This window comes from Nelusetta ayraudi, unplaced genomic scaffold (assembly GCF_046127955.1).
Source record: "Nelusetta ayraudi isolate G7.1 ecotype Tasmania unplaced genomic scaffold, CSIRO-AGI_Nayr_v1 ptg000070l, whole genome shotgun sequence".
Lineage (NCBI taxonomy): Eukaryota > Metazoa > Chordata > Actinopteri > Tetraodontiformes > Monacanthidae > Nelusetta > Nelusetta ayraudi.
The window spans coordinates 1,601,855-1,628,241 of NW_027466120.1; the positions used below are offsets into that span (position 1 = coordinate 1,601,855).

The 26,387-nt window shown below is 47.3% G+C and overlaps 1 protein-coding gene across 2 annotated transcripts in view; it reads left to right on the forward strand.

The window, feature by feature from the left end:
- Positions 1 to 38: 38 nt before the first annotated feature.
- Positions 39 to 26,387, forward strand: part of phactr3a (phosphatase and actin regulator 3a) — a 32,423-nt gene continuing 6,074 nt past the window's right edge. The window contains exons 1-7 of one of the 2 annotated variants that reach the window (XM_076042326.1): positions 39 to 330; positions 18,917 to 19,081; positions 20,118 to 20,285; positions 20,820 to 21,032; positions 21,804 to 22,032; positions 23,302 to 23,552; positions 23,966 to 24,119. In XM_076042326.1, the coding sequence (XP_075898441.1) occupies positions 228 to 330; positions 18,917 to 19,081; positions 20,118 to 20,285; positions 20,820 to 21,032; positions 21,804 to 22,032; positions 23,302 to 23,552; positions 23,966 to 24,119 (1,283 nt within the window). In that variant the 5' untranslated portion in view covers positions 39 to 227. Of the gene's footprint in view, positions 331 to 18,916; positions 19,082 to 20,117; positions 20,286 to 20,816; positions 21,033 to 21,803; positions 22,033 to 23,301; positions 23,553 to 23,965; positions 24,120 to 26,387 lie in introns of both variants that reach the window. The other variant, XM_076042325.1, reaches the window with a different exon arrangement.

The window sequence follows — 26,387 nt, forward strand, 5'->3', positions numbered from 1 at the left end:
TCTCTCTCTCTCTCTCTCTCTCTCTCTCTCTCTTACACACGCACACGCACGCGCACGCACAGCTCAGCCATGGCTCCCTGGTAGATGCTCAAAGCGGCTGTGTGTCGGGGCGAATTAAATCTGCTCTCGCTGCTTTTCCTCCCCCCCCCGCCTCCCCTCCTCCTGACCTTGCCTGCCTCTGGTTGTTGGGGCTTTTCAATATTTTATTCAGGATTCCCGTCTCCCCAATGGCTACGTCGGATGGGCTAGACGGCTGTCTGCAACGAGGCAGATCTCAAAGTGACCCGAACATACTCACCGAACCGGGCATCGATTTGGTGCACGGCACAGGTAAGGCTGTGACGCGTCATTGTCTGCATGTATTTACGTTTGTTTGGGTGATTTTTATTTTTTATTTTTATTGCGTGTGCATGGAGGGCTGGAAGTGTTTTTGTTATGATCATTAATATCACCATCACTGCCGCTGCTGCCATGGAGATGTAGTGGTTTCCTCGCTCACCCGCTCGCTCGTTCGGATACCACACAGCAGCAGCAGCAGCAGCAGCGCCGACGAGGCAATTACAGGCGCGTGTGTTTGCAGCCAGCCTCGGTCGTTCGGCAACAACGCGGGCATTTAAAGAAAATAAACGCCGATTCATGGAGCCGCAAATTGAAAATTAATGTGCCACATCATATGTGTGTGTGTGTGTGTGTGTGTGTGAATGGAGCAACGTGCACGCCCGCCTCCACCACCACCACCTCCCTCCTTTTAAATCTGCGCCGTGTAACGACGCCAGGCAGTGGCCCACAGTGAACGAGCGATGGCTGCGAGTGTGTGTGTGTGTGTGTAGTATCGAGGAGCCAACGTGTTGGTGCCGCCGAACGAAGGCGTGCAACAATTGCAGCAGGCTGGCTGCCTCCTCCTCGCCGCCCTCCGCCCTCCTCCAGCAGGGATGCCTTATCAACATTTAGCAAATAGTCTGCATGCATGCAACGGTGCCCAACCGGGATGGATGCAGCAGCCTTATTTGTCACCACGAGTAGATGCCACACGAGGTGCGTGTGTGTGTGTGTGTGTGTGTGTGTGTGTGTGTGTGTGTGTGTGTGTGTGTTACAAAAAGCAACAAAAAAGCACACACATCCTCGTTTAGCCCGCTGCTCAATCCGGCTCTGCATATTGACAGCTCTGGCAACCCCACCTCTTCTCTCCTCTCTCCTCTCTCCTCCTCTCCTCTCCTCTCCCTTCATCCCTCCTCCTCCCCCATGCCGAAACGACCACTGTTGTGATCAATGACGTGATGTTGCCCAGGGGGGGTGGGGGGGAAATATTCCCAAATTTAGGGGAAATCGGAGGGCTTAGGCGGATGCTGCAGGTGATAAACACCCTTGTTTTTCTCCGTTACTCCCCTAAGCCTCACCCCCCCCCATCTTCAATCTGCATATGGCATAATGGATTGATTTCTCATTAATAAGAAGGGCACCCCGGCGGAGTTCTAACGGCGCTGCACTTCTCTGATGAGGAGATTGCATTAAGAAAACGCGCTTGGCCAGTGACTTCTGCGGCTGCTTCCCTCCTTCTTACCGACGTGCAGGAAGGGGTAGAGAAAAAAAAGCCATGTGGTTGATTTTTTTTTTATGTAAGTCAGGCTATTTATGGTTACACTGTGTGGGATTGGGAATTGGGAAGAGTCAGCGCTGACTCCCACACATGCTGAGTCTTTTTTTTTCTTTTTTGTCTTTACACACAAACGGTCTGTTTGAATAAACGATTCATAAAATACAAAAAAAAAAAAAAAAAAAAGACTTGTCCACCTCTCAGCCGCTCCATAGCGTGAGATCCTTCTCCGTCTCGCTCGCACCTGGTTGCACTCATTATAGCTACATGTGGCATTCCTTTTTTGGTGAACTTAGCTTAACCTTCCTATTGGTTATCGGCACACGCTGGTGGAGTGCAAGGACTGAGCTGAATAAGGAACACGCTGGCTTTGAGCGCAGCAGCCATGTGGCAATGGCGGGTAAAAGACCGTCAGCCTCCAACACTGGAACGCGCACGGCTCGACTCTTGTCCTGGGTGATGACGAGGGTGACCCCCTCCTCCCCCGACCCCTCCTACTTCGCCAGCGGATTACTTTGCCGATTTTTCTCCTCTTAGCGCCGCCACCAAACAGGGCGCTGCTCCTCGCAGCTGGGGGTGGGGTGGCTGTCAGTGTATTCACCCCCACCTTCAGCTCAACACTGGGGCGAGACCAGTCAATACAGGCAGTCGCTACAGCTGACTGTTGCAGAGAATCGGGGCAATGTTTTCTCCTGAATGAAGTCGCTGGAGCAGCGACAACAGGAGCCCAAGAGCAGCAGGATGAGTCAGTGCAAGGCTCAATCCAACTGTTGCCATCATTCAATCTTGTTTTTTTTTTTTTTTTCAATTCTTCATTAACAAGCTCTGTTTGGTTGGTGTACTGTTTGGTTGGTGGCTGTAAAAAGAGGAGAAGAGGGCGCCGATTGTTCTTAGTTTCAAGCGTGCGGGTGTTTAAATTCGCCGACGGCGGCGAGGGTACAAAAACGCTGCTGAGTGAGTTTGTTCAGACAGGCGCCTATTAGATTATCCTGCTAATAAAGTGTCACTTTCCCTCCAACGTGCACTCAGTCACCACAAGTGTGAGTGCCAATGGCGTGAAGAGGACACCTTGAGTCTTAGTGGACAGGCGGGGGGTGGGGGGAGGGGGTGAGTGGACAGGTGGGGGGAGGTTTTGCCCCTGTAAGCCCACTGTCCCGTAGACAGACACGTCCAGACAGGACGCCAGGGGAGATTCAGGATGAGAGCTTGGAGACTCTTTTATTGAAGACGGGCCTCTCTGAGGCAGCCTGGAGCAAACTGCAAACAGTTTGGGCCGACTTGGGCTGAATCTAAGTCACCTTATCACGATTTGCATGTCGAACTGCGAATGAGGCACCGGGATAAACTTCCGCTGTCACCCTAAGACTGCTGGGAAAGGCTCCAGTCCCCCTCCTCCCTGCCCGCCGGGACACTGAGTGCACAAGAAGCGGTGATTGATGTTTGAGGGGCATGAATCGACAAAGAGTTCAGTCACTTCGAGAAAGAGTCCGACACCCGACAGCGTCTCATCCCCTCCTGCCTGCCTCATAAATACTCGGATAATCCCCTCGGATCGGACCTTGTGGGAATTTCTGGTAGTGCTGCAGGTATCGGAGGACCACTCCCTACCCCCCCACCCCTCCAAAGCACACACACACATACACACACACACACACACACACACACACACACACACACACACACACACAGCTTAATGAAGAGGACAGGAGCTATTAAATCACGTTAAAGCCGTCACCAGGGTTTGACGATGACTCACCACCCAACCAGAGCAGCGTCTTGTACATAATACCTCCTTTACGCTCATGACTCGATGGGCAAATATGGAAATTTATGAGTCAGTCTTTACTTGATGTTCTCTGCTTTTAATAAAGGCTGTAAGGGATCCTCACATTAATTCATTGCAAACACACCATTGCCTGCTTTTGAAAGGTCTCAGCCATCTAGAAACCTACCAGTCTGCAGACCCAGCTGTCTGTCTTTCAGTCTGTCTGTTAATCAATCGGCTAATCCATCTGTCTGTTTGTTTCTCTGAATGATCTTATTCACTCCCCACTACTTAGTTCGCTGTCGTAGAGATGGGCTTGCAGCCAGTCAGCTGTGTGTAAAAACAGCTGTGACTGAGAAAAAAAATCCTGTCCCAGAAGAAGGTAAGAATCTGACTCCAGGAACGTTTCCAGTTCAGTTTAGTCTGCTCTGCATTGGCAGAAACACACTCCAGCGCAGTTAAATCAGAGACGACAAAATGAGTGAAAATACCGTTTTCTTCTTCTCCTTTTTGTCTCCGCCAAAGTGATCTTTAAACAAGTCAACGATGGATGTCAAGTCTCTCTCTTTAGCCTCGAGACACTCGAAGAAAACTGTTTAATCTGCACAGATTTAGATGAGTTTTGTTAAGTGGCCAAGCATGAGGAATAATGATTTCAATGTTTATAGCTTCCTCAGGGCACTGTGTGATGTGTAGTCTCTAATTACACATTGACATTTAATGGTTAGTTAGTAGATATATATATATATATATATATATATATATAAAAAAGACAGCCTTTGTTTTATCAGTCAGAACACCAAATATCACTTGGATAAGACTTCAGTGCTATTGGAATTTAAAGAAACAACAGATTGTCATTTTAACATTTGGTGTAAATGTTGTGCCTTCCCTTCTTCCTTTGTGACTTGCTTCATTTCACATGCTCCTGTTTCTGACTTACTTTCGATATAAAGAATTACAGAACCAGACCCAACAGTAAGTAGGTTTTCAGCAGAGCCCAGCCCGGCCTGCAGTGTTTAGATAGATAGATAGATAGATAGATAGATAGATAGATAGAAGTACTTTATTGATCACAAATTGGGAAACTACACAATTATTTGGCTGTTGTGAAGGTTCAGCGTCACTCTCACCTGTGCCTACAGGAAGTCCAAGTCTAATAAGGCCTCTGCTTCCTGTCTGGATTGGTGTGAGCCACACATCATTCATCCCGGTTAGCTTTAAGGGGCTTTGAGACAGTCGAGGCCACCTGTTAGCGGTAGCCACTGGAGAGCTATTCATTTCCCTCCTCCGTGATGAACAGGGGTCGCCACTGAGGCAGAGCGCAGCAGAGGCACTCCGCCGCTTCCTGCCTTCCTTCCCAAATAAATATTTTACTGTCGTCCATGACTAATTGATGATGTTGAGGCTGTCGGAAGAGAAAACTCTCCGGAAAGGAAGTGCCATGTATATATATTTTAAATCAGAGTCTTTGAGACAGTGATACACACCTGTCTGCGAGCCATTCAGTCATTTTACAGTGTGCAGCGCCGGCTACAGGTGGGCCGCTGTGTGTTCAATGATTAACGAGCTGTTTTACGCCGTGGAGGAGGGCCGAGGGATTAAAGAGGAACGCTGAAGAAATGAGTCGGAAAAAATGTGATGCGGCTCCTCGTGTGTGTGTAGGTGTGTAGGTGTGTGTGTGTGCGTGTGTGTGTGTTGGGGTTGAGGGGTTGTTGGGTCACCTTAGCTGCAGCTTTTACTGTCACCCCGCTGTGTCAACCTTCACGGTGGGGACACTTGGCTTTTCACCCAGTGTAGCGTCGCTGCTAAAACAGGAGCTAAACAAAGTTCCTTAATGTGCCACTTTAAGAGAGCAAGAGGAGGAGGAAACGCCGCTGCCTCGCACACAGGTGCAAATCTATTTTACTGCGAATGGGATGGAAGAGACAGCTTTACTGTTGTTCACAGCGTCTGCTGACCACTGAAGATTGAGCGTGTTGTATAGCTGGAGCTTTGCTGTTACTCCTTGTTATGCAGACTGTTGGAAGTAAAAGTGTCGGTTTCCCCCCTTGGTCCATGTTTTCTAAGTATTGAAGTCGTATTTCTTCGGAAAAATGGCCCATTCTGGCTACAGGAAATGAAATGTTACCGGTGCTTTAAGTTAATGAAGAAACTCCAGTGCCATGCTACTGAGCAGGGCCACTGACAATACATCAAGCTGTAGTTTGGTGGGTTTTTACCCATGAGACCATGTAGCTGGAATAAAACAATTTCTTCACAGTTCAACTCACTGTCAGAGAACCACAAGCAAAAGCCCTGTTACTATATTATGAAGTATTTTAGGCTAATTTATTGAATTTAATAGCCGGTAAGTTAATATAATAATAATAATAATTAATTGATAAATTACAACAAAATTGCGTTGCTTCACTTTAAATGGCTGTTTTGGGGTTTTAGCTTAGTATATGCAAAAATGTGTTCCTCAGTAATGAAATCACTAGCAGGACTTTGAATCCATTATTCACAAATGGGTTTCCCTGTCCGCCTTAATTCAATTCTGTATTCTCTCAGAGCTAAAGTCATCAGTCCTGTGTGAGTCTGATTTCCTCTTTCCTTCTCCACTGTCCCCATTATAAGTTCCCTGTGGCACAAAAGGGGTTAAGCTGCATTTTGGACGCCTTGTTGAGCTCCGCTCTCTGCGGACGCCTATACTGTCTCTGAGCCGCCGGCATGAATAGAGCACAAACATGACGACAATGATGACAACAAAAAGCTCCACTTTCAGAGCTGCTCCCAGCGGAGGGCGGACGCAGATTAGGTATTTGACAGCGTGTGCAAGCTGCTGCTGCTGCCACCGCTGCTGTTTGCTCACCTGCGTGCAGCTGCGCGTCTCAACCCTTTTTTTTTTTTTTTTTTTGCCGTGAGCATCCGCGTGTTGGTTGACGTGCAGGACCAACTGGCAGCAGTAAGAGGTGAAAGCCACAAAATCATGGCAAGGAATACTTGACGAGGAAACCGCCAGCCGGCCAAACGTGCAGCTGTGAGAATACCTGAAAAGACCCTTTCAGGCTGAGTCACCAGCATAATGGCAGGAAGTAAAAGAGCCATTTGGACTTTTTACATTCTGAGGTTAAATGGACTTCGGGAAGTCATGTACTGTGCACCGAGGAAGGGACCCGCAAGAGTTGGGACCTGCTCTGGGTGTCAAGACGGAAGATTGCAGGGATGTAATTTGGGGAGAAGAAGGAAGAAAAAGGAGGCTGGAGCCTGAATTAGTGAAGCATAGGAGGGAAGGAAGAGTGTGAAGACAGAAAGAGTGGAGGAGGCGGCGGCTCCATTGATAGCGAGCCAAGATGTTGTCCTTACTGCAAACGTGTTGAGATGATGGATGGTCCATATAGGCGACCATTAACAAAGAGGCAGCGGCTGTGCAGTACTTATTGGGGAGGCTGCAGCAAAAGCTCCACTTCCTGGCCAGTCGTGCTTCCCGAACATGAACACGGAACAATCACAGAAACCTGAACAATCATTAAGTTCAGGAGTTGATATCAGGAGGCTGTGCAGGTTACCAAACTGAGCAGAACCAGCGAGGCAATGACTCTGAAACGTCACATCCTGGTGAACTAATTAAACAATCATGCTATGTTATAAAGATGTGTTGAGATTAACTTTCATATTTACTGGTAGTTTAATGTGACTGGAAAATGATTAGGGCTAGAGCTAGATTTCTTTTCAGAAGATCTGGAAGAATGTTTTGAGAAAGTAAAGGGCAAACAAATGATGTTTAATTTACAAAAATGTTAGTAAATGCACCAAATGCATGGGAATTATTAGAATTGATAAGAATTAATAAACATTTACATCAGTAATACAAATAAAACCTCTTTTTCACTGTAGTGTCGTTGCTGCTGACCAGCATTGGAATTGCATAGAAAGTTGCATTTTATTAGCGTAATTATTTACATATATCTGCTTGATATGAGCGGTCATAGCACACAGTGGATGACAGTAAACTGTCTGTCACAAATCTAACAAAATGAGCAGAAAAACATCCCGACAACACTGAGCTGCACACTCAGCAAAAGAAAACACAAAACACATGCAACTCCTCTTTCATTTCATCAGCAAAGGGAAAGTGTTTGCTTTTGCTGGTATTTTATCGTGTCGGTGTGCTGTGCGACGTGCCAGCCGCCTCCTAAAGAAGTGTGCCAGTCTCACTTTTTGGTCTCACGCTCCTGAATGTGTGTATTGTTTCCCTGCACCTGTTTGTGTCTTCCATCTCCCCTTCCCCTAACAAACCTGTCACGCTCAGTCAGAGATAGATGGAGGTGCAGAGGGAGAGTCCTGATGCCGTCCCTCCTCCCCTGCCGCCCCTCCTGCCACCTCGCCGCAGCAGATAAATGTTCCTGTCTGGGATGGAGGAGCAAACTGGGAGAGGGAGGAAAGTCTGATTAAGGCTGCGGTGAAAGAGAAAGTCTGTGCAGACTTTTTAAACCCCCCCCCCGAGATGAGAGAAACTGGAGTGAGGTCTCTTCATAGAGCAACTGTTTTTTTTTTTGTTTTTTGTTTTTTTATAAGCACTGGCACTATTGGACTATTGAACGTCTCCGCTGGGGGCCTCTAAGGAGATGGCAAATTAAATACGTAGACGGATCGGATAACAACCCAGAAGACATACAAGCAAGGAACGGAAATGAGTGGAAAGCTTTTAATCGTGCCGTTGGACCGGCTGCGTTTGAGGTGAGGAAGAAAGTGAATGGAGGGCAGTGTGTAGTGTGGCCTTCAGTGGAGAAAGGAAAAAAACAAGAAAAAAAAACAAAAAACACTCCATTCAACATGTTTTGTGGTTGAAGAGGAAGCCAAAGAACGTCATTCAAGGCTGAAAGATGCTAATTCCCGGATGTGACTTTAAACCCTTTAAACGCCTCTCTCAAGTTTTCTTATTTTCGCATCAGGCCTTCATCGTGTCACATGGCAGAAATATCTTGGTGAGCCTTTTTCTGCCTGCTTGAAATGTTCCTCGCTGTTTTGCACTGTGGGGAAACTGAGAGGCTTTTACATTTTAGCATTGGAGTACGAGCCCACGCGAAAGGACTATCATGCACGATCGAGTTGCATCGGGTGGCCAAAACAGGATACTTCCAAGTGACCCTGCAAATATCTTTCTCTCATCATTTAATTCCACTTGGGAAAAGGCCACCCTGGCGTGAAAATGCCAGTCCTCTGGTTTAACCTTTCAGCTTTCCTAAACTAGCGTCAGGGTGAGATCGTGGGAACCCACAGCTACTGTAAGAGTCCCTACTACTGCACGGAGGCTCAGCGAGCTTCAGCACCATGGACAGCGGCAGGCCTCTGCTCGCTGGACCGAGCAGCACCGTGTTCTGAGTGCTGATGAGTCTGGCCCTGAATCGCAGATGCGGCAACTCGACTGCGGCCCTTTAACGCTCGCCGTGCAGATTCCATTTCATTTAATCATCCCCGCCCCGTACGTCCTCGTAAGCTACCGGCCCCCGACAGGATCCTTTTAAAACTGCCACAGAGCAGTCCGGACTCTGCCACGTTGGCCACCGGCCCGCAGTTCCCTCGCATGTCGTGATTCATCAGATGCCCCTCCGCTCTCCCTCCCCCTCTCCACCACCACCAGCGACTTGTTGCACCGTCAGATCATGTCTGTTTCGCTGTGACACACACTGACTGCGGGCAAGACACTGCGCTGTGGTCACACAAGAGAAAGTGTTGGGAGCAACAAGGCAAAACGAGACAGTTTCCCCCCCACACACACACCAGCCATCAGCCCAAGACGACAGCCTCCACTGGAGGAGCAGCTCAGCTTTGTTTTTAGAGGGTTTTTTTTTCCTTTTTACGTCACACAGCCCTCAGTCACAGAGTGGAACAACGGCAAGTAGGATTTTAACAATATATCAATCTCAGAATGATCTATGTGTATTGCAATATCTTCAGAAGGCAATTAAACACTGGGAAAAATTGCAGCGGGCATGTATCAAACCAGGACTGAACTCACGACAGTGGCACTTGAGTGCGACATTCTTCACTTGCTCTCCCATCCCCCTTGTGGTCATTTCTCATTCACCCACTGCAAAAAGCGCCCACAGTTTTTTGTCACTCAGTTTTTCTCACTTTCAAATGAAACGTCGTTAGAGATAATCATACATCCAGGACGTCATCAGGAACCATTCGTAGCTGCTTCCACCGCCCAATGAAACCAGCTGGGACCATGTTTGCTTGACCCCTTGTCCTCTGCATGGCTGCCGTCACATGCATGACATGGCTATTGACATGGTAATTACATGCATGTAATGACAAACATCGCCACGCAGGCAGCGTTTGGCCTGCTTAAGTGCATCTATATATCTGTGACCAACGAGGTTAGGGGAGAGTCAGTACGGTGACACGCGTCCATCCTGGTGTTCTGCTCACGTCTGTGTCCCAGGAGTGACCTCCCCGAGGTCCATCACTCAGGATGAGTTTGAGTTTTTTTTGGACAGCAACAAGATTTTTTTTTTTTTTTTAAAGAAAAGAAAAGAGAGAAAAGCCTGTGCTATTTTTAACCGTTTGCATTTCCCTGGAGAAGCTGTAGCTTTCCACGCGCACTCACACACACAAACCACTTAGCACCGCCTGTATCTGTTTCCATCCTTCAGTTCAGTTCGGTAACAGACTAAAACACTGGCCCACGCTCACACCGTCGCGCACCGCAGGGATCCCGGACGTACAGTGCAGCGGGAAACGTTTGGAGACCACGCTGTTGCACAGTGGTGATTTGATCTGTTTCCCCTCCACGAATCTCGCCTGCTTCGTCCTCCACTGCCTGGAGACGACCACGCGCTCTCCTCCCTGCAGAACGCTGGCAGCCCAGTGGAACTAAGCTAGCGGCTTTGGCGCCAACAGAACATCCCGGCGAAACACTTGTGCACATTGTGGATTTGCCGGCTATTTACTCTCTTCTCGCGTGCCTTAAATAAAAAAAAAAGATTGACCTAATAATCTGAAGTTAGCAAGAGCTGCAATTAGGCTTCAGTCTAGAAATTTGCCTCTCGATGGCAGAGTACCCATTAAGGACCTTGAACGGGAACCGTGGGAGTACTGAACGCCTCAAGGAAATCATATTTCTGTCTTCCAACCATCAAAAAAAAAAACTTGTTGACAGACACGTTATTGGCTGCTCAAAGAATCTTATCCTGGCTGAACACAGACCTGCCAGCTGCTAAAAGTGTGATTCTTTCAACTCTCCATGAGGCAAACACTGTTTACAAGCAGCACTTTTGTTTAAGCCATAAAAAGAAGCTGTGCTAGTCGGTTTGAATCTTGCAGTTTGTTAAATTAATGGAGCAGGCAGCAAGAGCTCGCCCACAGCACAGAGGGTGGACCAAAACCCCCATTACCTGATTGCAGGGATCGCTCTGGTGAAATATAAGTGCAGCTTTCTTACAGCACAGGCCAAAACTTAACCACACACTCGAAGGCTGCCTGGACAAAGTCAGGGTCTTTTTCTGGTGCTTGCTTGCTGGAGAGCCGGTTGAGAGCGCATCTCTCTCAGGCTCTCCCTATTGTGTGGGTGACAGGAAGTGCACTTTTAGCACGGGAGCGTTTTTCAGCACAGCGGGCGGACGCTGCGGCGAGGCTTTCACCGTCGAACACCCATATGCAGAGGCGTGTCTGTGTGTAAATGTGTCAGCACTTGTGGATGTAATACAGTTTTTTTTTTTTTTGTTTTTTTTTTCATAGTCAACGGGGACAATCGCTGTTTAAACAGTGCAGGCTTTCAGCATAGCAGGAGACTTTGGTTCCTTGATACGTTCATTTTCTATCGCTGCCTTTCTTGAACTCAGGGTCACAGCATATTGGAGCCGGTCACACCCATCTCAGGGCAAAGTTACCCTGAATCGTGCCGATAAACTGTTTGCCACTACCGCTAACTCCGTGCTCTGCTTGTGTGTTGTGTTCACTGGCAGCAAAACTTTCAGTTTCGCTCCTTATAGAGAATTTTTAAAGCTGCTAGCTTGCTAACACGAGTTAAATAGATCTTTTCCTGTTTTGTGCTTAGTGTGGACTTAAGTTGTGCGGATATTCTTGTCTAATAATAAATTACTCTGAGACTCAAGTGATCATTTCAGCGTCTACTTTTTCTCTGCTAGGACAGTGTTTTGATACAAGTCAACAGTATGAAACAAAATCATTCTAAGCCCGACTAAAATAAAACAAAACAAGAACACGGTCAATACAAAACGTAAATCCTATGGTTCCGGTGAACACGGAAGCTTCGTGTTCCCGGAACTTCGGTCCGCAGCTGTAACTCTGCCCGCGCTCAGGTCGTAAGCAAGCCAGTGGGAACAGGTTCCAGTCGAGCTGTACCAGTGTAAACGTGCCCAAACAGCAAGCCAGACTTACATTTAGACCTATGGACAATTTAGAGTTTAGCCTCACCTGCATGTTCCTGGGCCATGGGAGGGAGGCTGGGGAAGCCATGCAGACACAATGGGACACGCATTCGATTATACAGGAGTGTAAATGTCGCATCTCGCCCATCACTAGGATCTTTGCTCCAAAGAGGTCTCAGATCATTAAGAATTCACTTTACAAGAATCAAAAGACAACAGCCTCTCTATTAATTAGACGACACTGTTTGTATTTAGCCTCACCAGAATGGAAGAGTGTGCTAAAACAAACCGTGATGTCACAAAGGGACTGATTCTTCATTGACAACACCACCCAACCATGTGTTGGCTCCACCCTTCCGTGTCCTTTTGCTGCAGACATGTGGAAGGTCCAACAAAGCATCACTTTTTTGTGGGAAGCAGTAAACACAGGGTTAAATATGCTGTTTTCTGGAGGTAGCGTTATCATCATCATCATCATCATCATCATCATCATCATCATCATCATCATCATGCCTGGCTGCTCTGCCAGAGGCCTACACATGAAATGAATATCTGATAACCGGTGTAGTAGGGGTCCTTCAGAACAGCGAGGTCTTTAGGGGTATAAATCTGTCACAATCTTCCTGCACTCCTGACAAACCACGAGCTTCAGCTCAGAAAAGTGCGAATGATTGAGATCCCAGGCCGTCTTTGTTGCTGCCGCAGCAAAGGCTTGAGGACAGAACCGCCCACTAGTCCTCATTTTCAGCACCAACATATGGTAACTAAGCAGAGCCCCGGGCGTTCCCCATTGGTTGCCGGCCGCGCTGACATCATTTCACTTTCCCGACGCCTGCAGCCCACACACTGGAGTGTCACTCTCTGCCGATCGGGAGGTTCGACCTTTGCAGACTCACGCTCCTTTTTTGTGCCGTTATTCCAAGAAACTTGATTCACAATGTTCGGAGCAGAGTGAGTCACTGTAACATATCGGCTCACTGTGTCTTAAACCTCACATTTTCTTGTTGGATTGGAAAACCCCTGAGTGGTACATTCAAGTGTCACATATGGACACTTCCTGTGATTGTTGGAATTACAATTTACAACAGGTTTTTACGCTTAGAGTTGGATTCATATTTACATGTGAATACGATGTCGAAAAGGGTTTGGCAACTATATCAGCTTGAGCTTCAGCCATGAACCATTTTGGTTACTCAAACTCCTAATTTATAGTGTTTTGTGTTTTATTCCTCTTTGGATAAGGCATTTTGGGAATTGGTATATGGGTATTTTGGGATGTACAATGTCTTTAATTTGCATGGAATGACCAAATACACATTTCATTCATTAATCTATTCATGTGCAGGTCTGAAAACAGATCATGGGACCAAGGATCAGACAGGTGACCAAACAAATCTCAGCTCATTCAGCCACTGATGTTTATACGTCTTCCATCTTTTCTAGCAAGTGCTGGTTGTTCTCATCTTAAAATGTATTTTTCGTTTGTGGCCTCTCTCGTCTAATCCCTCCCTCCCACACAAAGGTAATTTTTTTTTTCACTCTCCCCCTGTGTTAGCCGTTAGCTGTGGCTGCGCCCCCCTGAGGCAGCGGGGGGCTCCGGACAGATGGCAGCGCAGTTGTAAAGCCAAGGGCGTGGAGCGAAGAGGTGAGCCGGCGTGCGTGGCAGCCGCTAAGGAGGTGGCCGTTCAAGGGCACGTTGTACCATCCCGGGGCGGGCGGAGGAAAACGGGTGTGAGAAGGGGACTCTGCTGGGAGTCGGGGATCAGTTTGCAGCCCCGTTGCAGCAGCTTTCACTGCGATCGGGGATCGTGTGGATGAGTCGCACGCAGGCCAGCCGGCGGTGCCTTCAGTTGCAGCTGTAAGAGTCTTTAGCCACACAAACAGCAGCATGAAGCTTTGCGAACACACACACACACACACACACACACACACACACACACACACACACACACACACTGCGCTGACACGCTAATGTGTCCAAAGTGTTATGTATGTGACACTGTGACAGACTTATTGATTTAACTGGAAATTTTGCTGTCTATTACTGATACGTAATTGAAAAATCTCAGCTCACGACCAATTTTCAATGCCTGTACTGACAGGAGGAGGCGGAAGAATGTGATGCTGATCCTTGAATGGATGTCGGTTCAATCTCAATTGACATCATTCATGGATATACTGTATACTCTGTCTTTTCACTCACATCTCCATCGTGAAGTCTTTCAGAATACAGTCAGTGTATAGTCGCTGCTGCCCAGCTACAGGTATTCATTTCTCTGTTGTTGTTGTTGTTTTTCTTCTTCTTCTTCTTGAGATGGTCCTTGTGGGTAACTGCTAGATTGTGTCGTACTTACCATGACTTAGCTCAGTAAAACTGCTCTTGCCACGTTAAATATACATCTGTAAGTGTATACAGTTGACAACATATTGTCATATTGTTTTATTTCTCTATTTCGTACTTGCATTCCTTGCATGGGAGGGCATTGTTTTACTGGCAGGCAGGAATGCAGCATAAACATGGTGTCACCTGTGTGAAGTGCGCCTTCATTCCATTAAAAAAAAACAAAAAAAACAAACTATAAACCTGGATGTCAGATACGCAATATTCTAAACTGGGCCATAATAAATCAGGCAAGCCGTTAATGCTCGGCTCCGGCGAGAAAACCATGAATGACTGTAGGCCCACATTCACAGATATTTTCACAGATACATGAAAGGATTAGAGGGAGGTGAAATAGTCAATGAGAAACGCCGTCCTTGGAGTTTTTCTCAATGTTCACACGTGTCATTCTTGCAGCGTAGCGTTCTTAGAAAGGCTCGGAAATGAAGTTGTGATCCGAGCTCCGCTGTGTGAGGGGTTCTTGTCAGCAGGAAAGATCGTCAGCTCCGTCGAGATCCAATAGGTTTGTTCTCGCCTTACACAGCAGGGTCTGCCCTGTCACTGTGCAATAAGACTTTGGTTTTTAATCTCTTCTTTTAACATCAGTCACACCAGTGTGTCTGCACTGAAGGTGGGAAACACTGCAGATTTTCTGTTTAAAAAAAAAAAAAAAAAAAAAAAAAACCTCCAGCGGCATCAAAAGGGAAAGGCTCAAACGAACTGGAGACCGGGCGTTTTGTCTTGGGGAAGCACACAGGGAGCTTTGAACAGAGGAGAGCTCCTCATTAGAAGTCCAGGGACTTAGTCTCAGTCTCAGTCTCAGCCTCATATGATCTCCGGTCCGGTTCTTCCCATCCCCTCCCCTCCCCTCCAAGCAGAGAACCTCTCATCGCCACATCTGAGGGTCACAAAGACGTTCCGAAAAACGCGTGCGTTCTCTAAACCCTGTACCTGGCTTCTGATTGGCTGGCTGGCTGGATGGCTGGGGCTCGGGTGGGAGGGTGGGGGGGAGACGCTGCGCTCCTGAACGTGCTGACGGCCTGTTAAAGTGGGGCGTGGTCCCCCCGTGACATCCCGACACCCTCTGATGTGCTTTTCACCGCCAATTTACAACGTCCACATATTTCATCATGCCCCTCCACCACCACCACCACCGCCGCCTCCTGACCAACCCCCCCCCCCCCCCCCCCCCCTCCACCACCCCCACCCCCGGGAGGTGTCACAACCGGAGCACATGTCCAGCGACCGTTGATTCACTGTATTCCGATGGAGACGTTAATCTTTCACTCGCAGCTGCCACCTGCTTTGAATTAGAGCGCTCGCGGACTTGTGGATGAACTCTGCCGGCGAGAGAGAGAGACAGAGAGAGAGAGAGAGAGAGAGAGAGAGAGAGAGAGAGAGAGAGCAGCAAACAGACGAGGGGTTCGCCAGCCTGACACATGGATTTAATAAATCCTATTTAGCCGCGGCATATTAATTAGAACGGGCGCATCGCGGCCACATGGTGCCGCGAAGGTCCATTCATGCTGACGAGCGCTTCTGCACACGCGCGCGCACGCCTCCGTCCGGCCCAGCCACAGGATCTCCACGCGTGCTGCGCACGTGCACGCGACGGGGAAGGGGGGGCGCGTGCGCGCGTGTGTGTGTGCGCGCGCGCGCGTGTGGACAGGGCTCCTGTGCTTGACTCAGACTAACCCCCCCCCGTCCCACCTCCTCCTATGAAAGATGAAGAGTTACTTGCTATGCATTATGAATAGCTGTGCCGTGATTGGACGAGCCCCGATTCTCCTCCGAGCTCTTCCGTATAGCAACAGCCCCCCACCCTCCTCCGAGTCACCCCCCACCCCCTCCTCCCCTCATCCATCCCCCTCCCATCTCCCCTCTCCTCCCTGGAAACCCCCCCTTTCCTCCTCCTCCTCGTCTTCACCCCTCCCTCCCTCTTTCTCTCCTTCTCTCCCACCCTCCCTCCTCCTCCTCCTCCTCCTCCTTCTTCTTCTTTTTCTTCTTCAAAAATCTCCCAGACAGACAGATCCCCAAACCTCCACGTGGCTTTTCCCAGCTACCCACAATGCACTGGTGGCTGCCACTGGCTTCAGATGTGGCAGGCAGTGTCTTCCTCCTCTCCTCTCCTCTCCTCTATCGACAGACCCGCCGCTCCTCCCGCTGCTGCTGCGGCAGCATCTGGATGTGGTCGCCATGGCAACAGCAGCGGGCCTGACCCCACCTCCTCCTCCTCCTCCTCCTCCTCCCCGCCGCCCCACCTCCTCTCTCTCTCTCTCACACACACCATCTCTCCCTCTTCATACAAATACAGAGCCCGCACCCCTCCCTCCTTTATCCCTCTCTCCCTCTCTCCCTCTCTCCTCTTCTAAAGCTTCCCCCCCCCCCTGCTCTGCGCGATTCGGTGCGTTTCCTTCCAGCTTGACCTGGATTCGCGCTTGTGGCGCCGCGTCTGCCGCGCCGCACGAATCGGCGCGGCAGCGGCGGTGGTGGCGATGACACGTTGAGGCCGGCGTGCCTGGTCAGCTGACCTGTTTTGGGCGCAACCTCTCACGGTCAAATGGGATGCGGGCTCCCTTTGATGCCAGCCGGTCCCTCCCCTCCTCCCCTCCCATTTTCCCACTCATTTCTACGCTCACCTCTTTTTGCCCGATGCCACTGTTTCGCCGGCGTGTTTTATTTCTTTTGACTATTCCAGCCTGCTCGGACTGCGCCGCCTCCCCTCCATTCCTTCCATTTGCTCCACTGTTTCTCATTTCCTCTCCTTGCTTCCTTGCAATTACACTCTCACTCACCTTTTCATCCCGTATCACCACCATCTCCCCCCCCCCCCCGACACCCTCCACAGCCATGTGCTGCGGGGAAGAAGCCCTGCTCTATTGAAAAAAAAGAAGAAGCCAGCTGTATCTTCCCTCCTCCATCACTGTACTTTATATCACACCCTGAGCCTCTCTGCGGCGCCCCCCCCCCCCCCTCTGATAACCTCCCCCATCAAAAAACATCCTTGCCTCCCCCTCAGCTACATGTGAACAAAGATATCAACTCCCTCCCCAACAGCAGATCTCGCTGCCTCCCTGTCACGCTGACGTACGAAGGCTTTAAATATATGCCATTTGCTGCACATTTGCTGGCTTTTCCTCAGGACTGCATGCCAAGAAGAAGCGGCACCGACGTGCATGCACGGATTTGCAGAGCCACATTTCGCCCGATATGAGTCACAGCCGTCGTTCAGCAGCACACTAGTTTCTTCTCAAGGAAATTTGTTCGACATAAATGCAGGAACAACTCCCTTCCAAATTGCTGGAGCCCTTTCCACCTTTCAGCGTCTCTGAGATTAAATGTGATAAACATAGCCGACATATATAAGCATCAGTCATAACAGTCCTGTTGAACTGTCCTGTTGAACTGTACTTTTATTTCGACGATGTTTCGATGGACGTTATCATATCAAAACTTGAGCTCACTGCACTTCAAAATGACTCACAATAAACTCCCACTAATAAATGACAGGAAACGGACCTTTAGTGTTATTTAGAAATTATCCCGAAACCTGTCATCACTGAAGAAACTGTGTGACATTGAAACAGTAACATCAAGTTTAAAAGAAAAGAAGAAAAAAATAGTTTTGGGGACATTGATGGGAAATCTGCTGATTTCTCTGTGTTTGCTGTGTGAAAGCTGAGCCTCAGGTGTTGTGTTGTGATGTTATCACGGCTGAACTGCTCATTCAGTTCAGAATGGCATCCAAGGACTTTGGAAGAACTGAATGGAGAAGCATTTACAGAGATAAAAAAAAAAAATATTTCATGGTATCACAGTGTGATAGTTACTGACGGATTAAAAATTGTCGTCACGCTCATTGTGCTTGTGATTGAAATCGTGGCATGCCATTGGTGGAAGAGTCGTCATTTTACGATCGAACGGTGGAAATACATGTTTCAACTTACGGAAGTGACACCGTCCGGACAAATTGCCTCCTTTCATTGTTTTCTAACATTCTCCTCCTCAGAATGTGTCGTGCTGATTCACACGAGGCGCTGTGATTTTACTTTTAGGATATTTCAAGTTCAAACCTTTTGTGAGCTTCTAATAAATAAAAGATAAGGAACCACACAACCTGGTACTATCCTTAGAAATCAGCATCAGGAGAACACATGGTGTTAGGTGTATTGCAGAAGAGACACTTGGTGGTGCCCTGGCTGGCCATAATGTCTGTGGCAGAGAATATTTAGCCCCTAACAGCACACGGGAGCACGTGGAAGATGTTTTCTCCTGAGTGCCCAGACAGAAAGTACACATCAATGGGACGGCGGGCTGTTAAATAAGAACAGCAGGCTGATTCAATAAACGGTGTCGGGCCTGGAGTGTGCTCATTTCTGAGAAAGCAGCGAGGCTGGCACACCTGTTTGTCTCTGGGGAGGCGCGTCTTCAGCGTCTTCTGCCGTCTCCTCGGCTCCGCCTGTGTCTGCACGCTCCCCCGTGTTCCCTCCCAGTATGGAAGGCGAGACGTGTTTATTTTGAAATGTGACGCAGGCCTCGGCGGGAGGTGATTCAGCCGTGAGGGAGTGCAGCTTGATCAAATTAGGCCTTATAATTCACTCAGTTCGCGCCACTTGGGCTCTATCATGCTTTATTCAGTGGACTCAGCCGGCTAATTGTTCTCGGCTGCTTCCCCGACGTGCAACACACTCCTTGTTCTCACTTCCACCCACCTCCGACTCTTTTCCTCACCTGATCTCATCCTCCTCGGCCACCTTTAACCTTCTTCTTTCTCTCGTCTCCCTGCTTTTCTGCAGTAGAGCTGGTGGACCAGCAGAGGGTGCTGAGGACCGGTTGCCTGGTAACCGGGGTCCACACTCCGCCCATCCGCCGGAACAGCAAGCTGGCCTCCCTGGGGCGGATCTTCAAGCCCTGGAAGTGGAGGAAAAAGAAAAATGAGAAGCTCAAGCAGAGTTCCACAGGTACGACGCTGGAGGCCTCGCCTTTTACAGAGAGACACACGCATGCGCACCTGCACACACACACGCCCACTGGAATTTCTCCTCATTTGATATCTCAATTAGATTAGAAAGAGATAATGAAGGAGCGAGCAAAGAGGTGTCGCAACTCACATGACAGCTGCGTGAATGAAATCCCTTGGTTATGAGTTATATTAAAAACAAGATTAAACTTTTGCTCCAATGCAATCAAATGTTGATATGCGCAAACAATGGATTTGACTTTGGTGTATCTTAATTCCCTTCACACAGTAATTAAGAAAATAAAAAGCATTAAAACAACAAGATATAGATTTTTACAAGAAAACAATTGAACAATATGCAGAAGTAAATGATAATGCAAAAGCCATTAGAGTACTACATAAGAGACATAAATAATGTTAGGGTATGTTTCCGATTTGCAGAAACTACTATTTGTCCAGGCCAACAAGAAGACTGCAGCAAGCGTGTATTCCTTGTTTACACGGGGGGAAATGCGGTGGTGCCATACAGTTTGTAAAGTTGAATGACGTAAAAGTAAAAGGTCAAATGTGGTTTGACTTTTCAAAGGTTTCAGAGGAAGAAAATGAATCAGAAATGGCCTTTATTAAAGGTTCTGGTGTTTATATCGGGGAGTGTAGACTCTTAAATTGTGTCTGCTTGGTGTAATGCAGGCAAAATGACTATTTTCTTTTGTTTAAATTCAGCTCCCCTGTTTAGCTCCAGTGTTGCAGTCAAGTCTCGCAGTCACCTTGTGTTCCTGCTTTTAAAAGCACTCTTGAACCGCGTACCCAGCGTCATATCTGCTGAACGCACGGCTGAAAGTGATGCTGCGGCAGTAATGGAGAGTCCACTTGAATCAAGGTGACGACAACACTGAATGTCACGCGGGAGAGAGTTGCAGTCACGTGGACGGCTGGTGATCAAACTTCCAAACACGACAGCAGCAAGGGGGAAAAAAAAAAATCAAAGTAGCACTACAACCACGTGCCAACTGACCTCGTCCTTCTTCCCGGCACAGATGTAGCATTGTCCACTAGTCTTCTATGTCACGACCCGGGCTCGCCCACCCAAGGCTGCTGCTCAGACGGGACGGTCCTGCTCGGAGGCTTCGGCGGCCCTTTGAACGCGAACCTCACAGTCAGTAGCGTGGAGTACCTCGGCCCCGAAGAAGAGCATCCTTCTCCAGGTACAGCAGCAGTTTGTCCTCAAGGGGGTCTGCCAGTCAAACTGACGTCACAGGGCTGCAGAAAAGGGGATAATGGATAATGCTAGTGTGTATAAATGTTAGAGTGTGTGATCATCGCTTTTAACTTTGAAAAATGTCTTGAAAAAGAACACTGATTTCAATGAGAAAAAATATCCATGAAAGTAATATTTTTAAATCAATTCAAGTGTATCTGCAAAGCCATGAAGTGCAATTGGCTTCACTTGAGACACTAGAGGGCAGCAAAGGCAATACAATGAGCGAGCAGTCTTGGGCCAAACAAGAAAATGTAATACATGTTGTTATCCATTTGGTTTATATGTGAATGTGTCTGTGATATTTATTTTAACAAGCCACTTTAGTTCTCATCTTACAATAATTATTCTAATTATTACCAGCGATGGTCATATTTGCTGTCCAGTATGTCCTGCCTCACCAACATGATTGTTTATTTATCACCAGTCGTTCAGGAGCAAATTCTAATTTTCCCCATGTTTTGTGGGTGTCCCTCAGTAGCGGGCCAGCTCCAGAACTGTGAACGAGTGGAAGAGAGCTCGCCGCTGCTGGAGGAGAACGGTGGAGAAGAGGCTCACCCTGCCGGGGATCTCCCCGAGGTGCTGCAGGATGGCGGGGAGCAGATGGAGGACAGGGCAGACAAGGACATCCAGACCGCGACGTCTCCACCACAAGTACCTCCGAAACTGCTGCCCCAGATGAGTGCCGGAGATGGTGAGTCAGCGTGTGCTGGCGATTAATCTATTACTAAATAATCCACTAGTGTAATTAAGTTACTTTTTTTAGTGACAGAGTAATGTAATGGGATTACTCTGGCAAAAATGGTAATTATATCATAACTACTTTATCAGGCAACGATTCCATTACTTTTCCAAATTATTTTGCTAGATAGAAATGCCTTATTATCCAGGAAATGACTGAAATTTAGAAAAACAACCGAAAACAATGATGTCGCAGATTGATGATGCCGCCATCATTGATGTGTGACGATGCACCAAAACAAGCATGGCGGCAGCAAAAGAAAAAACAGCAATTGCGTCTGATAGCTGGAAATACAAACATTATTTTGAGTTCATCTCGTCTAAATGAAAGAATATTGTGGCTCCTTGTACGTTATACGTAACGGTTACTTTATGTTTTTTAAACTAAAGTAATTAGTAATGAATTACTTATGAAACAGAATAGTTAAAGAAGTAATTAGATTACTTTTAAAGGAGTAATCAGTAGTTGGATTGCTTTTATGGAGTAATCCCTACAACATTATATCATTATAACACCCTAACCCTAAAGTAAGGCATTTATTTGCATGTGTTCACATTTCCCACTGATGTTAACACAGACAGCAGCTGAGTCTCAGTTCCCATGGCATCACATGGAAGCTGCTTCTCAAACTCTTTGGCACATAAGAGAAGAAACTGAGCAAAAGTTACTGTTACTCTCAACCTCCTGTGTGTGTCTCTCTCTCACTCTCTCTCTCTTTCTCAGATTCGGGCCCCATGTCGCTCCCCTCTCACCTGCCCAACTCCTACCTCCCCAAGGAGGTTCCACCCAGGGCCACTGAGAGCCTGTCTTCAATGACGCTGCCGCTCCGGGGGCCCCTGGCCAACTCCTCAGGGTCTCCACATATAGGCAATATGATACACCCTCCCATGCCCCCTAGCTGCATCATGGAGGAACTGCAAAGGGCTTTCGCTTCCAAGAACAGGCAGGAGAGGTGAGTCCTCAGGTTGCTGGTGGCCAGAGCTACTGAAAGTATATTGTTTGCACAAGAATATTATCACATGTATATAAACATGACACAAAAAGTAAGGAAATTTGTTTTTGGTAGCTTATTTCTTTTTCGTAATAAACTTCTTGGAAATAACTCTTATATCTTTGGAAAGCCTGTGTATTCCCCTTTTAAATGGTGCCACACTTGTCAGGAACATGCACTTGTGGGCTGAGCAGCAGAGCTAAGTGTCTGGGTTGCGCCCCTGAAAAATGGGACAAATCTTCCCTGCACAGGGAACTTATTCTGCCATTTAATCTAGTTTGGTGGATTGGATGATTGAAATGTCAAAAACATATTGGCAATTTAACAATTTATTCATTTAACAAACAGGAGCCTCAGTAGCACGTGGAAGAACCATACACAGCCACAACAGCCTGGCATCTCCTCGTCATGCTGGTCACCAGCCTGGTCACACACTGCTGTGGGATGGCTTCAGCCGACGTGGTTGTGTCGGTCGCTCTGGCACAAACAGCACGCCCAAGCTGATCCCACAAGCGTTCAAAGGGGTTGAGGTCAGGACTGCTGGCAGGCCATTCCCTCCTCTCCACTCCCAAATGTTGGAGCTCGTTTTTGCATTGTCATCTTGGAGGATGGAGTTCGGTCCCAGACTGCGGAGATATGGGATTGCCACTGGTTGCGGAATCTCATCTCGATATCTCTCAGAATTGAGATGACCTCCAATGATGACCGGCCTTGTTTCTCCAGTGAGGGAGATGGCACCCCACACCAACACATGGCCTCCACCAAAAGATGATACGCTGTCGGTGCAGCAATCAGCATAGCGTTCTCCACGTCTTCTCCACACTTTGACCCTACGATCCAACTGTCGTAGGCAGAACCTGGACTCACCACTGAACATAGCGTTCCTCCACCTGTCCAGGCACCTGATTGGCAGCACCTGGGGGAACCAGAAGCTAAAAAAACAAAAGCGTCAATGGCAACAGCAGAGTAAGCTGTTTGATTTGGCAGAGAAGATTTGTCATATTTTTCAGGGGCGCAACCCAGATACGTAGCTCTGCTGCTCACGTCACAATTGCATGTTCCTTACAAGTGCGGCACCATTAAAAGGGGAATAAACAGGCTTTCCAACAATAGGATTTATTTCCGAGAAGCATTGTTACAACAAAGAAATAAGCTAGCAAACACAAATTTCCTTACTTTTTGTGTTATGTTTAGAATATAATATAATAAATTGTACCCGCTTCCTTCCAGTGTCCACGAAGGGTGTGAGCAGGGCTCGCCCCCCCGCCTGTGGTGCACCGACGGTCGGCTCTCGCGCTCCTGCAGCTCCGAGAACCACCAGATGTCCTCGATGGGGGGCGGCTGCGCAGGGGGCGGGGGGTCCGACTGGCCCAAGAAGGAGGCCGAGGAGAACAAGGAGAACGTGCGGCTGGACCAGTGCTTCTCCAACACCTCGGGCCTCCCCACGGACCTGGACGGCTGGAACGATTCCGTCATCTCCGGTGGGTTGGAGGACCGAGAACGCGGCTTTGCACACTGTTGAAAATGGTTTGTCAAAGGTCCCACATCGTACCGAGCTTCAGATCTTCCCAGTGGAATTCATTAGTTAGCCCACTGTTTATGGCCTCCAGCAAAAACACTCAATATTAGAATGAAGGAAAGATGAAGAACGAGGTGCTCTTTGGTTGGGGTGTATGCATAGAAGTTGAAACTGAAAAGAAGGTTGCTGCGTTAAAGTGACTGTGCACCTTTGAGTTGGAACTTTAGAGCACTGCAGAGACTTGCACAAAAGCATTAGTCAATAGATTTCTGACTGAATTAAGGATTTATGATGTGACTTTCGCAACACTTCTTGTCGGGTGATGATAAACTAAAAGTCTGGTGTTTTTTTCAATGGCCTTCTGCACCACTGCAGGCACGCTACCTCGCAGGCTAAGGAAGGAGCTGCTGGCCGTCAAACTACGAAACAGGCCCAGCAAGCAGGAGCTGGAGGACAGAAACATCTTCCCAGCCAGGAGCGACCAGGAGCGCCAAGAAATTCGCCAGCAGATTGAAATGAAACTTGCCAAGTAAGCCGCAGAACCCGTTTTTTTCGTCTCCGTCTGGGGAATGAGCTGCAGATTTGTTACAAACGCTTGCAATAAATGTCGCCGTAACAGTTTCAGAGCTGCGAGTTGTACAAAATGTGCTGGAAATCGACCCTTTTTTACAAGTTACATTCCAGGGAATCATCGTGAAGATCTAGGAAATGGCTTTTCCGAAAGTAAACGTACATTCAATTGCTGTGCAAAAGCTGACAGTAAAGGGTTAAAGGTTCATGGCCCACTGATTGTCACATGCAGAGGGGGGGGGGGGGGGGAATTTGCCTTCCACATTGTAGGAGTGACTATAAGTCTATAAGTGTAATTGTTTTGCACAGATGGAATTCATGTTGCGTAATCTGCTACTTCTCACAAAGGGCTGTTTAGGTGCGGCCCTCCCACTCAGGCCCGCTCGTGATCAAACTCAGGCACAGCGGATTAATTGAAATAAAATTCCATTATGACTTACAGTATGTGCCACGACCAGGGGTAAAGCCCTGTGAATCTTGCACGAGACATTAGCAGGCAAATTTGAAGCGATTGCCAAAAAAACCAAAGATATGCTGAATGACTTGAGGCAAACGTCTGGAGTCTGAGGTGTGAACGTGTCAAAAGGCTTCGGGTTCTTTAACACCAGCGTATCAAGAGCGCCGCGTGCCGCACCGTTACATAAGCCGAGCTGAGCTTCCCACACTTTGTGGAAGAAGCACATCTATCACCCGTCTGTGAGACAGCCAAGAATACTGCCTGCGTGGGCTATTCATAGGCCGTCTCGAAGGGGCTGCAGTATGTGGCTGTTGTTTGGGAGCGCAGCGTATACGGACGGATGCACGCGCCGCACACAATCAAAACAGCCTTATGTAAAGGTGAGGGCCAGAGCGCGGCTTGCTGCTTGTGTAACAGCAGCAGCAGCAGCAGCAGCAGCAGCAGCAGCAGCAGCAGCAGCAGCAGCAGCAGCAGCGTCTTGGGAGACAAGTGAGGTTCCACTTGTGGCACAGCTGAGAGAGAGAGGGAGAAGGAGAGAGAGGGGGGGAAGGGCCGCACGGTACATAAAGGTGTGTGTGTGTGGGGGGGGGGGGTTGAGGAGGTAGAGGGGAGTCTGATTTTCTCTGGTTTTTTAGGCTCAGATTTTGATTTTCCTCATGGGGTAGACTGAGGTTAGTGTGATACATACATACATTTCTTTCTATTCTTTCTTTCATTACCCCCTTCTTCCAGAGCTCAGGGTTACGGGGGTCTATATATATACATATATATATATATATATATATGTATATATATATATATATATATATATATATATATATATATATATATATATATATGTATATTTATATATATATATATATATATATATATATATATATATATGTATATATGTATATATATATATATATATATATATATGTATATTTATATATATATATATATATATATATATGTATATATATATATATATATATATATATATATATATACAGACATGTGTATATGTATATAGATATAGATATACATTTGTGTGTATATATATATATATATACACACAAATGTATATCTACATACATATACATATAATATATATACACATATGTATGTATATATATATATCTATATAGGTGTATATATATATATACATGCATATGTATATATATATATGTATATATACATGCATATGTATATATATATATATATATATATATATATATATATATATGTATATATATATATATATATATATATATATATATATACATACACACATATATGCATATATGTGTACTGTATATATGTATTATGTATGTCCGTATGTGTAGATATATACACACACACACACACACGCATAAAGGTATCAGGCTGGGGAAATCAAACAGACCACCAGACCTTTAGACAGCGCTCCAGTATTTAGACTGCTGAAGTCAAGGCTGCTGCCCGTCAGTCTGGACTTGCTGCCAGAATCTGTAAAAGTCTGAGCCTTTAACTCCCACCTACAGATGGTGTCAAGAGCGCGGGCGTAGAAAATGCTTTCATCTTCCCTGCACAGCATAAATCAAAGAAACACCGCTGCTTTCCTTTGGATTGGTTTTGTTTCGCTTTTGGAAGGGAACCCTGGCAAATGGGATTCAGGGTGATGAGGGGGAGATCTTATTTTTCCAGTGGGAATCTGCTGTCAGCAAGCAAACATCAGACTGTCAGGTCTTTTCTAGATACACCCCGGCCCTGGGAAAAAGAGCCTCTGATGCGCTGTTTTGGGGACCA